At 43.8% G+C, this 13,591-nt stretch overlaps 1 protein-coding gene across 3 annotated transcripts in view; it reads right to left on the bottom strand.

Moving 5' to 3' along the window:
- Positions 1-5,310, bottom strand: part of NEGR1 (neuronal growth regulator 1) — a 719,159-nt gene extending 713,849 nt beyond the window's left edge. For 2 of the 3 annotated variants that reach the window (XM_077333337.1, XM_077333338.1), the window contains exon 1: positions 4,782-5,310. In XM_077333337.1, coding sequence (XP_077189452.1) covers positions 4,782-4,957 — 176 coding nt within the window. In that variant the 5' untranslated portion in view covers positions 4,958-5,310. The remainder of the gene's footprint in view (positions 1-4,781) is intronic. The other variant, XM_077333339.1, reaches the window with a different exon arrangement.
- Between the last annotated feature and the right edge of the window lie 8,281 nt (positions 5,311-13,591).

Genomic DNA, 13,591 nt, shown 5'->3' with positions numbered 1-13,591 from the left:
TTGAGTCCAGTGGTGCCTTTAAGACCAACAAAGTTTAATTCTGGGTATAAGCTTTCATGTGCACATTGTTCTTAAAGGATCTGCAATATTCACTGTATATAGCAACAACTTGCAGTTGCATGCCTTAATGAACTGAAAACTTCATTTTGATCTGTGGTACTATTATGTTTTAGAGTAATAAGTGACTTCATAAAACAAGACATGTTTCTTAAAATAAAGACTACTGATAGACTACAGTAAAATATTCCATGCAAAAAGCTAGAAGACTGCCAATTTCTAGCATAATTTATTATTTTTCTTGTTAATTTCCTCTTGCATATTTTTAAGCTTTTTGAAGAAACCGAATCCTAATCTACGACATTTATTTGTATACTAGTTTCAAAGCCCATTTATAAAAATGGGCTTTGAAAGGGGAGAAGGGGGAAGGGTAAGGGACACGCTCTCACCCACCCACCTTTTCCCACCCACCCCAAATGCGGGCTGGTGTCCCTCCCTCCCAAGGTGAGACAGAACACCAGGGCCACTCACCAGCTCCGCGCAGCTCCTGTCTCTTAACGGCGCGGGCGTGGTCCTGGGGTGGGCAGAAGGCCAGGGCGGGCTGCAGAGGCGGCGGGCAAGCGGCCTCCTGGTGGGGCCAGCAATTTCCTTGGCGGCATTTTTTTCACGGCATCCAGCCGAATGCAGCATCCAGCATGTTGCCGGCACCAGAGTCCAGTGAAGCGGCTTGGCAAGCAGCTGCCAACGCGAAGCGCCTCCGAGAGGTTAGGCCGGCCGCAAGGAAGCCCCCGGCGGCGGCCTGACGTGGTGAGAGGTGCGAAGCGCCTCTCGCCACGTAATGTCGCCGGGCAGGGAGCCCCCGGCAGCCGCGCGGAGGCCAGTGGCTCCCTTGCGGCCGGCCTGATGCGTCGGAGGCCTCCGACGCGTCAGGCAAGTGGCAAAGGGAGCAACTGCGAGCTGGGGCTGGGAATCGGAGGGACCAATCGGCAGGCGCTGCGCGCCTGCCGATTGGTCCCTCCAATTGTCTGTACGGAGGAAGGGTCCAATCCGGACCCTTCCTCATCATGGACACATCCCGCCCTAGAACCCCTTAGCCTTTTATTTAGTCCGTGGCGCCCGCGGAGCCACGGGCGGTTTAAAGATTAGCACTGAAAAGTCATGAGGGAAATGGTATACAATGCACACCTTAGCTTTGGAATCAGACACTTCTCAGAGTCCCAATAATGGCTGCTGTACCTTAAGATTGCTTAAGAGGTAGAAGTCTGCTTCCAGAAATCCATCTGCAGGTCTTATTGATTTCATCAGGCTTGCATATATATCACTGTGAGTTTTCAACATGACTCCATGGTCAAGTCCACATAAGAACTCAAATGAAATGCCTTAGCAGTTGAAGTTTTCAAGAGTGCACCTATCACACACACCTGTAATATCTATTAGCATTTCGTTTCTTTCATTAAACAATCACACTGCTGACTCAAAACACCAAAAGAATGACTCAGATGTTCCAGCAATTTCGAAAAGATCTAGCAGTCATATTGGTTGATTTAGGGCTTTTAATTAGAGGTTTTCTGATTGTAATATGCTAATTATGTAGTTCCCTTAGAAAGACTCCCTCTTCTGCAAAATAAATCATCACTATTTTTAAATCACAGTTCAACACTGAATGCAACTATATATGCAGTGGGGGGGTAGTACTGGGGGTTTACAGAAGTTCAGTATGGAAAAAAAATATTCATATATATGTTACTTTATGAAGTGCAATATACAGTCATCCAAAAGCTTCATACTAAGGCAACTATAAGAAAATAAACTGTTACCTAAGGGCGGCGGCAGTGGGGGGGGGATAAAAAGCTTCATTGAAACATGCGCAATACGAATTCTGCATTCCCCATCAGTGTTTGCTGTGTCCTAATGTGACACTTAAAAGGCCTTTCTTGTAGACTGTCATTCATTTAAAAACTTTAGGTTTTACGTGTTTTTATTTAAGCTGTCCATAGTCCATGGGTACAAGATTCCAAAGAAGCACTTGAAAGCTACATCTGATGGTTAAGTAGGTTCTTTATATCCCATATACTTTCCTTGCAAATGTAATCCTTTTGAATTGAATGGAGGTAAACTTTGCTCCCGAGCAAAACACAAAGTTGAATGCATGTAATTGTTCAAATGGGTTATTCCTTAATAAATGTTCTAGGTTTCCTTGTAATAGCATTGTTAATTATTTCCATGCCCCCCTCCCCCAGCAGTAATGCATATGCCATTCTCTGTGAAATTATATAGTGGATTCTATTCTCACTGACATTTGCTTTCAAAAACAGATATTCATCCTCTCCAATTTATGAGATGAAAATGATTGTTTGATCCTATGATTCTTCCAATTGCAATTAAAAATGTTTTCATACATTTACATACATTTTTGGAAAATTACATACATTTTTGATAATACTGGACTGTAACACACCCATGGGCATCACCACTTGTTTTAAGTTTCTGTTTAACAGTGCTTTTCAGCAGCCACTAACACAAGCCTGAGTTCAAACCTGCACAGATAAACTCCGCTCATTCACTCTGATCCTGTCTTTACATTAGAGACAATGCAAATAGAGAGGCTGGGGCTGCATTTACTTTCTGTCTGCAGCATGAGAGGCCAAACCAGAGTAAATTCCAATGTATTCTAAAACCAGGGAGTGTAACTACAGCATATTACTACAAATGAAAAATGTGTCAAGCAGCAGTGCACAGCCACTGACTGAATGTGCTCTCGGCATCTACCACAGCAGGTCAGGAAAATAAACAGGGCTGTGCTGACAATGCCACCATTTCAAAGCAATGAAGGAGTGTGTTTCTGCAGCATTTCTGCAAGAGTTGTGCAACACTGAGAAAAAGCAATGCTCCTGATGAAGTTGTTCTATAAACCTGGCTCCCAAATGGCAAGCAGCACAGTCGATAACATCTGAACAACTGCAGCAGACTCACCTCCCAATGTATGAAAAGTATCAGTCTCTGTCCTTATTCTTAGGAGAAAGAAAACCAATCCAAATGTGACCAGAGAATTGTTTTAGCAATGCCAAATGTGTCAACAGAAAGTTAAGCCCAAGGAGGGGGGGAAATACCAATTAAAGTAGAGGATTAATGAACTCCAGACCAAGAGAGAGAAATCACATCACTAATGGATCTCTAGTGGTAAACAGTTTTTTCTACTAGCCCAGTGGATTATGACCATATGGAATGCAACCGTCTTTACAACTGCGACATACACACAAATTCGAGAGGCAAAACAGCTCTTAAAATCAAACATCTTGGGGAAATCATCAAGGCCACCACTGGCTTGCCCCTCTTATACACATTGCTATTAAAATGTTGGCAACCTTAAGTGACATGTATCTTCAGTGAACTGTTAATGCGAAGCAATGTGCACTGCAGATCTTGTTACAAACACCAGGCACTATCTCAGAGAAATCCAATCCAGCATCAATGATCTCCATTCCAACTTCCATGAACAAACTTCACATTCCAAAGGCAAGTCACAACCTTTGGCATCCACCAACTGTTTATCTGAGATGCTTTTTTGATAAGCCTTCCCCACCCCCAACAAACTATGGGCTATTCTGTTCAGTCTCCAAACATCAACTAATTGGGGCTTTGCAGTTTACAAGATAAGTGTCAGCCTGTGTCCTTAAATCATCTTTCCATGCCGAGGTCTAAAACCGGAACTCCTTTCTGCGCAGAAGAAATCAGTGCTTTCCACAAACAGCCCACTTAAACATCATAATATATACAGCGGTCCTAGGCAAACGGCGTCCCTTAATGCACTGCAGAGCGCTCTGCTTATTTATGACAGATGGACCGCGGAGTTAAATCTCTCCAGCGATGCCTAGGTACATGTCTATAATCTCCCGTGCCATGGCATTTTCGGATGCTTGGAACTGCACCGTCAGTTAATGCAGCAAGCATTGGGATGGGAGTTTCGAACAAGGGAGGGGGAGTGCAGCAGCTTAGGGAAAGGGGGTCTCGAGCATCATACAGGCCACTACGCTGAGCACCAACTTGCGTTCCTCTTAAAGAAGATCCTTTTTGTTTGTTTGTTTGTTTGGGGAGTGCGTGTGTGTATGTGTGTGCGCGCGCAAAAGCTCGCGCTGCACTGCAGCCGCTTTGCTTGCAAAGCTGGGAGGGGAGGGAGGCAAGCGGGTGCGCTGTTCTCTGATGAGCCATTACGGCTTCCAGAGGCTTAACAAGGAGCGGGAGAAACATGCCTGAGGAAGAAGCTGCAAAGTAATTCCGAAGGGAGATCTTCTTGCAAACCTTCTCTTCCCACCCACCCCCACTTGATAGATTAGAAAAGTCTGCGGGTGGGGGGGGGGGAGGGAATGCGTCTAAAGTTCCGCTTAAAGAGAGGCGGGGGAGGGGGGTGAGGACCCCACTTTTAATGCCACTGGACAGGTGAGCGAGCCAAAACCGGAAGAGGGGATCAATAATGGGGAGGGGGAATTGGAGGGGCATGTGAGAGAGAAGGCAGCGGGGGCTCCTCCGCGGGCACGAGCGAGCAGGAGTTTCCGAGTGAGACCCACTCTCGTCTGTCCTCGCTGCCAGGCGCCCGGACCCTTTTGGTGCACTGCACACGAGGAAGCCGGCGAAAGAGAAGCGAGAGCCTCTCCTCCTTGGGAAGCCGTAACAGTCCGTTTCAGCTCGGGGGGGGGGGGGGAGGAGGAGAGAGACACCACACCACACAGCACCACACACAGAGGGGGAGCGCATCGCAATGCCTGGGTTTCCCGGGCGAGCCCTACCTAAGCACCGCCGTGTCCCCTTTCCTGACCACCAGGTTCTCCACAGCTGTCCCTGGGAAGTCCACATTTTGGCCGGCGGGGAGGCAGGAGGGCAACAAGCAGCAGAGGCTCAGCAGCACCGCGGCCAGCCACTGGTTGGAGCAACAAGCGCCCTGGACCAGAAGCATCATGTCCATGCCTGCGCGAAGGCTGCGCTCCGGCTCTCGGCTCCGGCTCCTCCACGAGCCCCCCTAGGCTTGCGGGCGGGCGGGCGGGCGGGGAGCAGCCTCCTCCTTCCTGGGTCCGGCCAAGCCGTGCGTTCGCCTCGCTTCGTCTCTTTTCCCGCCGCCCGCCTTGCTTTGCCTTGCCTTGCCTCCGCTCTCGCTGTCCGCGTCCGGAGCGTGTCTAGTCTCCGGTGTCTCGCACACCATCTAGCGAGGAGGGAAACGCGCTGGAGAATGAGCCAGCCTGAGAAGCGGCGGCAGCAGCGGCAGCAGCAGACGGACCCCAGGCTCTGAGCCGGTTGCCATGCAGCCGTTTCCGTAGCAACTTGTCCTGGTGGCTGGTGCTGGTGGTGCTGGAGCAGAGGAAAGGCGGGCGGGCGGGCGGGCGGGGAGAGCGTGAGAGAAAGTGTGTGCGGGTAGAAGAAGGAAAAAAATAAATAAAAGCAATGCAGGGAGACTGAAGAGCCACCGTGATGACAAGAAAGAAAAAGGCAATTAAGTGCATTGATTGGCGCCAGATACCAGCCGGCTGCTCTGTGTGCGTACAAGAGAGATCTTTGCCATACACACGAGCCAGAGTCGGCTTCTTCAGAGCAGTGGCTTCTCTTGCTTGCTTTGGAAGTCACCACCATCCTAGCTCCAAAGCTGCCAACCTCTAAAAACCTTTCTCTGTCCCCACTCCCAAACTTGCCCTCAGGAACAGGTTGAACTCTCTTATTTGGGTCTGTGCCAGGGGCTGTTCAAAAGGGTAGAAGGGTATGAGGGAAGTCGTTTTGGCACCCATGACAAAAACCTTCTCCCTTCGGTTCCTTTTAGAAAGGGAGCTCCTCTTATCTCCCCCCACCACACACACACTCCTATCCCCCAAGAACTCCTTGGTGGCTCAAGTCTGGAGTAGAGCAAACTGCAGTCTGGTTGAAATGGCTGCTCCCTTGATGCTGCTGACCTACAAAGTGAGTTTGTATGAGAATGCTTTTGGCGCTTCACCCATTGGGGCTGATTTCTTCTTTAATGGCCAGGGAGTTGTGAGGCCCAGGAGAAGACTGTCCCTGAGATATCAGGATGCATAGTGTCTCTCACCGTCAAGTCTAGGATGAATTACTCCTTACTTTTACCCCTGACTACATTCTCTGACCCACATTTTGAAGGATCTTATGGGAGATAATTGCCCTGACTCTAAAAGTGGAAAGAACATTGCTGGCGAAGCCACCAAAGCCAAGGTCACAAGTGTGGAGAGGCACAGGTACATTTTACCATTTCCCAGGGGGGCTGAGCTGCAAGCCCATTACCCTGATATGGTCTATTTATGTCATTTCAGGAGCAGACTACAAATGTTTCTTTCCTGATTTAGGAGACTGTAGGAGTGTGCATGTGCAAATATGTACCTGCCCCAGAGAAATGACGCTTGGCAGACTAGTGCTTGGGGGCTGACTGAAAGCCACTTGGATGTTTTCCCATGTCATTTCCACACTATATTTTGTTATTCTGTTAGCCCAGTTTTCCTCTTAGGAATGGGCTGGTGAATGGGTGAAGAAATAATTCTGACTGAAGCAAAACTCAACTGTGAGATATATAAAGCCACACTATACAGAACAGCACCTTCCATAAATAAGAGCAGAGCATTTCCACACAAGTGGAATTGGGGGATGCAGCACCCAAGTAGCCTAGAGCACTCCTACATTATTTTTAAAACAGGGCACTTTTAGAGTCTGACGGGAAAGGACTAGTTGTTCTTTACTCCTTTACCTTTCCCCCCTCCATTTTGGATTTATGTGGCAGTTATAACAACACAGAACAGTCTTGCTGGATCAGACCAAAGATAAGTTTGGCCTAGCATCCTGGTTCTGCCAAATGGATGGTTCCAAGAAGACCTACAGGTTAAGAATGGCAGCCTCTAATCTGGAGAAGCAGGTTTGATTCTCTACTTCTTCACATAGGCCAATCACAGTTCTGTCAGAGCTCTTTCAGCCCCACCTACCTCACACATTGTCTGTTGTGGAGAGAGGAAAGGTAAGTCACTTTGTGACTCCTTTGGGTAGTGAAAAGTGGAGTCCCAAAAAGCAGCTTTTCTTCTTGTATTCCTGTTTGAGAACGATGTTCAGTTTCCTGCTGACACACAACAGTTCTTCTGCGGCTGCTTTACAGATCCTAAGTCATTCACATGCCATCAAAACCAACCCTTGGAATCAGGGTTAAAATATAAGAAGAAATCAGCCCAGCTACTGGAACTGCCACAGCTGCACTGCCTGTTGCAGCTAGTTTTCAGGAACAGCTTATCAAAAGAATCTCACTGCCAGTCTCTTCTTTCCTAATCAGTTATTGGTCGTCATTGTTCTTTTTAACAGTTGTGCATCCTCTTGTATATGGGCCAACAGTAGCTAAAATGTTAATTTCCAAAGGCAGCAACATGTATCTAAGAATATCTTCCCAAACTGTGAACAGAGTGACCAAAGAAGGCAGAAACCCATCAGGTATGGCTGTCTGATCCCATTCACCTTATGAAATCAGTTAACTATTGTTTCTTTAGCCTTCTGAGGTGTCCCCACATGTCTCTTCTCTGTCTGCTTCGGGAGAATAAAAAACCCAGTTTTTCAGAAATGGGAAAGGAAAAAAAGGACTCACAGCATGGCAAGTTACTATCCATTTGTTAGCCAACAGGGGAATGAGTGAGTACTCTTTACACAAACTGGTGTTCAGTTGGGGTGCCACCTCAGAATGTTGCTATGCCAAAGGAGCTGGGAGCTACTCCAAGTTAATTGTATTTTATCATCTGGTATAAGTTGCCTAAGTATCAAAAAAAAAAAAAAAGGGAATATCTGAATGGAGGTAAGGAAGTTCTGTTCATTGAAACACAGGCATCAGCAACTGTGATGCCATCTAGGGCTAAGATTCAATGAGGTTCAAAGAGAGAACTGAAAGATCAACACACACACCCATGAGGCAAATTGGGTATTGTAAGGAGTTCTATGATTTCTGTGGGGTTTTATTTTTTTTTCATTTTACTTGAAGCAGTTGAGGGCAGGGTCTGACTGGCAGGGAGGAAAAGGTCAGTGAAAGACTCCTTTAATCTTTTTATTCCAAAATTGTCACCCCAAGCTACTATTTTCAGATATCAAAATTCTATACTGTTTCTGTATGGGTTTTTATGGTGTATGGTGATGAGAATGATTTATCACTAAAAATTACCAGGGGAAAGAATCAAGTAGCTTCTGTCCTTGTACAGTTTTTCCATGCTGTCCTAGAAGACCCACATAGACCGTTTACGCACTGGAGGATTCATGCTGGGTTGCAGGCTGGAGATTTCATCGTGGCAGGTTGCCCCACCTCTTCCTGCACCCACATGGGAGAGTATTTGGCTTGGTACAACTCATCTGCCCCCTATTTGTGCTCCTGTACAGGAGCTGGGGCAGTGAAGTTCCCAGTGCATAAACAGTCATAATGAACAACAACAATAAGAAGAATAAACCTTTCCAAACTCTGAGATCATTTGAAATTACTGCACACAATGTGGACACTTGAAATTACTGCACACAATCTCCACATACATACCTGCGAGTGTATGCAAGGCAGGATGCTTGAAGTATGGGAGCTGGATACAATTTGTCAATGTATTAATACAGGCATTTGTCTATAGGTTACAAGTTAAGTACTGAAAACTATTTTCCATTCTTTTCCCTCAAAGGCTCATCAATAAACATTGAAGACAAATGAAGTTTGGTGCATATTCTTTGCAGATACATATTGTTACCATTAAAAGGAGGAAGACTAAGGAACAGATGGGAATCAATTAATTATAGCAAACCAAGAAGTTGTATAATGCCAAAGGAGGCTTAGAAGCTTTAAGTCCTCAAGTGAAAACAATTAAGCACTGCAGGTACTGAGAAAATGGTTAAGTTAAGAGGAGCCTGGGAGCTAAATCTAGTGTCATTGGTGAGAATATAATAGATAGAGAATCAGTTTTTTCTGTAATTATATATTACAGTGTTTTCATGGGTTTAAGATGAGGGAGTAGTGCTGTGCCAGATAGAATATTCAGTTTTCAATGTGAAAAATCCTGCTTCAGTGAATGTCCAGTACTCCCTTTTCAAAAACCAATATTGTTGATGAAAAATAAATCTTCTAGATTTAAATGACTGTTGATTTATTTTCCCACCAACATTTCCATAGAAATATCTCATGTGCTGAGAGTGATCTCCAAAATGTACCTTGTGCCTTAAGCCTACCCCTATCTGTGGCCATTGTTTACATGCAGTAAATTCCAATGAGACTACAAGCATTGGTAGATACTTAGCATCAAAGTGCTGTCACTGTTGCTGCTGAATATTTTTATGATTCGCCTGTATAAATAATTTGATACTATGCAGCCATTAAGGTTCCATACCAAGAAAAATCATGTTATTATGGAATAATAATGTCCTTAATGTGTGGGAAACAAAAGCATACAGAACATGGCTGCAAATTCAAGGAACCCAGAGGCACCGTGTCATTATAAAATTATGATTGTCTATAATATCATTTCATTACCAGATTGTGTGCAGTAATTTCAAATGAACAGTGTTTTTAGGCCTTTATTAGGCTGGGATTTAGGGTACAAATATATAAGTAATAAATAATAAATAAAATTATGCCTACATCTCTTTCCCCATCAATAAACACACAAAAAATCTATCTGATTTGATTAATTACCTAGAATTTATTTGTACACTTGATAAACACTTGACAAAACTAAGTGTGTGGTATGATTTCAATCCCCTGGCATTTGGGCCATTTATAGATCCATGAAAAGAGAAGGTCAGGAGTCAATCAATACCAGTCAATACCAGTAACAGCAATCAATGTGGTTCTGGAGACAGATTTTGCCCCCCATCTGGATATGTCTTTGTAGAATCTGCAAATGTTAAAGAAATGTGCATGCATTTGTAAGAAGAGATTCACTCTGTTTCTACAGGGGAAAGAAGAGTGGCCTAGTGGGTTTCCATACCACTACTAAAGCATTAAATAATCAGCATGTCAAGAATCCATGAAAAAACAATGACTGCAGATAATAATATGAGATTTCCTCTCATGGATTGTAGTTACAATGAATGCACATACATCCTGCATGTATGTGCATATCTTTGTTTCTGTGAAAAGTCAATGTATTTTACAAATGAAACTAGGACTAGTCCCTGGATAATTCTGGAATTTAAATCTCAAGTCCAGATGTACATATATTGAAAGTAACAAGAGAACTGCCCAACACACTTATGCATGTGTATTAACTGTTGCTTGGGAGCAGGGCTTGGATAGTGATTAAATAAGATGCAATAAATTGGTTGGAAACATGCTTTATCAGGGGCATGAGACTTGTGGGGGGAATCCTATCCTCCTCCCATCACACCTCTTCAGCCATGTTTGGGCACTGCTGCAGTGTTGGTGGTGTCTGGAAGCCACTCCAAATCTGAAGCAGCTTGTAGACTCCGCTGCTGCTGAATCTTGGGTCTAGAGCAGCTCCTGGACTCTGATGCCACCATGGTCAAGCCCAGCATGGCTTCCAGACTCTGCCACCATCACATCCAACCGTGGCACATCTCTTGGACTTTCCTATCATGGCCATGCTTGGTGTGACTCCAGGACTCCACAGCCACTGGCTTTGAAGAATGAAAGTAAATCCAATGTTTAAGCTTGCACAGATGATGCTCTTTTATTTGGGTGGGATATAACTCCTCTATGTATTTGTTTAAGTTTTCAGATTTTTCTGAAACCCTGTGAGGGGTGGGGTCTTCAAGTTTACAGTCATTATCACCCTGATGCACAGATTAAGCCACATTTTACTTTTTCTATTAGAACAGAAGATGTTAAATCTATTTGCTACAGAAAGACTGACCCTCTACCTAATCAGTCATTGGGCATGTCTGCATTCAGTCCTTTATATTTATGCATTCTTATAACATATGCTTGCTCACAGCAAGTATAAAATGGCATATGCATGTAAATTTGTTAGGCTGTTTCTTATACTGAAGTCTTCAATATATGAAGGCATGCATGTATTATACCATGAAGCATGGAAAATGATACAAATTTAATTAAATGGCAGAGACTAAAGCTAGTTATTTTTCAAGAAGAAATACTGTCAGTTTTATAGGGGGTGCCTTAAGTCATTCATGTGGTCTATATGGTTCACCTGCCTACTTTAATAATAATTTCTTCATAATACCCCCTACTGCACTGGTTCAGCCCAAAATCTTCTTTCAAAATGTGCCTTCCATTTGGAGATACCTCAGGACACTGTATGATGAATTACATTTTCTGTGATAATACCCATCCTATGAAAATATATTCTGGACGGAGAGATGCAAATGATAACTTCTCTAATGTGCTTTTGAAAACTTTATATGGCTATGACTTTTCCATGTTGTCTTTGGTTGAGTTCTTGGTTGTTACTGCAAAAGATTATTGCTTCTATTAGATAATGTAAACAGTTTTCTGCTGAGTTGAATGTTTTGTTTATGGTCAATGTTCATGGTTTTATTGGCTGTTGATTTGGTTTTAATTGTAGTATTGCATTTTTAAGACTGTATTTTATGGATTTTGATCGTTAGCCACATCTCATGTAATAGAGGAGGATATAAATGTTTTAAATAAACAAAATAAATTTGTTTAGCAATTTGACAATGACTGCCCAGTGTCTCAAGCAAACCAGTCTTTCTGAGTCCTACTTTATAAGATCCTTTGAATATGGGACCATATTCATGAACACATAATAAACCTTTCCCCAACAGATGAAGGCCTTGCAGAAGTACATCTACAAATCTCAGATTTAGATTCTACAAACAAAACAGGGAAATAAACACACACACACACACACACACACACATGTCTGCAAGCCCCAACTATGATCCATTATGCATGGGGCAGAATGCCCAGGCTGGCGACTACAAGGCTGCAAGGCTAATTCCCGATTATGCCTGACGTCGCTGCCATCCTGGGCACCACCCAGCCGTAGCCTGACTCAGGCCCTCAGATGTCCTGTGGTAAATTAACACGGAATCTTCCGTGTTCCCCGACATGCCTTGGGTGGCTTCAGGGGCTAGGTCTGGCCAGCACTGTACATAATCCACCCCTGACCAATGGTGTCCCTGCAAGGACACCACATGTCCCTGTCAGCTGGAGCCACAGAGCTGGTCGGGGCATTCCCCCACACCATCTTGGTGGGAGAGCAGCATGCCACTCCCTGCCATCATGTGGTGGGGACCCTATGCCCCCTGCTACCCCCCTCCCACACTGCCACTGCCACCAGGTAGCGCACCAGGATTTCCAGCCCCAGCATAGCGTGCATGCACACATTACACCTGGTCAGTCCATGTATGCTGGGGGATTCCTTCCCCTGTGCATATGCAGGAAGCAGCAGGACATTCCACCCCCGCATCAGGACCCAGCAGCAGCCCAATGTGGCTGCTGCCATGCATAATGGGTCTATAATGCACATTCAAATTAGTTTTCAGGCTTTGGGTATTTAGGACTTTTAAAAATATTTCTTCAAAGAAACATTTTTTAAAAAAGATTGTGAATGGGATTTTCTCTTGAGGTACTTTACCAAGCTCTATATTTTTTTTTATAAATGGCAGGATGGCCTAAACCTTGACTGGGAAAATTCCAGTTTATAAATCTAAATAAGCCTTTTGTATATAACCCATATGCTCAACCATTCTGGAACTGAAAATATGGACATTGTTTTGTGTGCTCTCACAAGCTTGGGAAGTTTCTGGATGTTTGAGATGGCAGAGACTGGGGAGAGTGCATTTTGGGGCAGGAAGGTGTCTCAGAAGGATGTGAATTGCTAGAATTCACTTTCCAAAGCTGCCAGTTTTTTTCTGGGGGAGCTGATTTTGATGGTCATCAGCTGTAATTCCAAAAGAACTCCAGCCACCACATGGAGGATGGCAACCATAATGTCTTTCTAACGGCTACAGCCTGCAGTTAATCAAAAAAGCTGTTAATCTTCACACACACATCTGGTAGGGGACAGCATGCTTTCTCGATGAACTTATCAGAAAAATTCTGGTTGCCTTGTGAAAGTGAAACTGATAGAGGCAAAGATTGTTATAAGGAAAGGAACAAGAAATAAATGAAACAAAATCATTCTAATCACAATTTTATTTAAATAAATAATTTAAAACATGCACAACTCTAGTTCTCAGCCATATTTGTCGTATCTCACTAGTGCATTAAAAGTTGACAAATATAGTTTGAGTTTTAAGGCCTTGCAGATCAGGGGAGTATAGTTTGCTAGGTACGCTTTTGAATTTCTTACTAATGTAGATATTAATTTCATATACTGTAAATCATGGTTAGTGTGACTATCCAATAAATAATTTATTTGACTAATTTAGCTTGACTAATAAACAGAAGCAGATCGCAGTTTCCTCAGATATATTAGTTATTCTTATATATTTGACAAATTTAGCATCTTGTATGGAGAAATAGATTGCATGTGGATTATGAATATTTAAAACAGTGTTAGGCTACGACTAGGCCAGCTACAAAGTATAAGTTAGTTCTGAGTATTAACTAAATTTTCTAGATTATCCTGATGCAAGATTAAAGACAGCAGTTGACATATTATTA

Source organism: Paroedura picta, chromosome 4 (assembly GCF_049243985.1).
Source record: "Paroedura picta isolate Pp20150507F chromosome 4, Ppicta_v3.0, whole genome shotgun sequence".
Classification (NCBI taxonomy): Eukaryota; Metazoa; Chordata; class Lepidosauria; order Squamata; family Gekkonidae; genus Paroedura; species Paroedura picta.
Note: the sequence above shows the minus strand (reverse complement) of the source record. Positions and strands in the feature narration are given on the sequence as shown.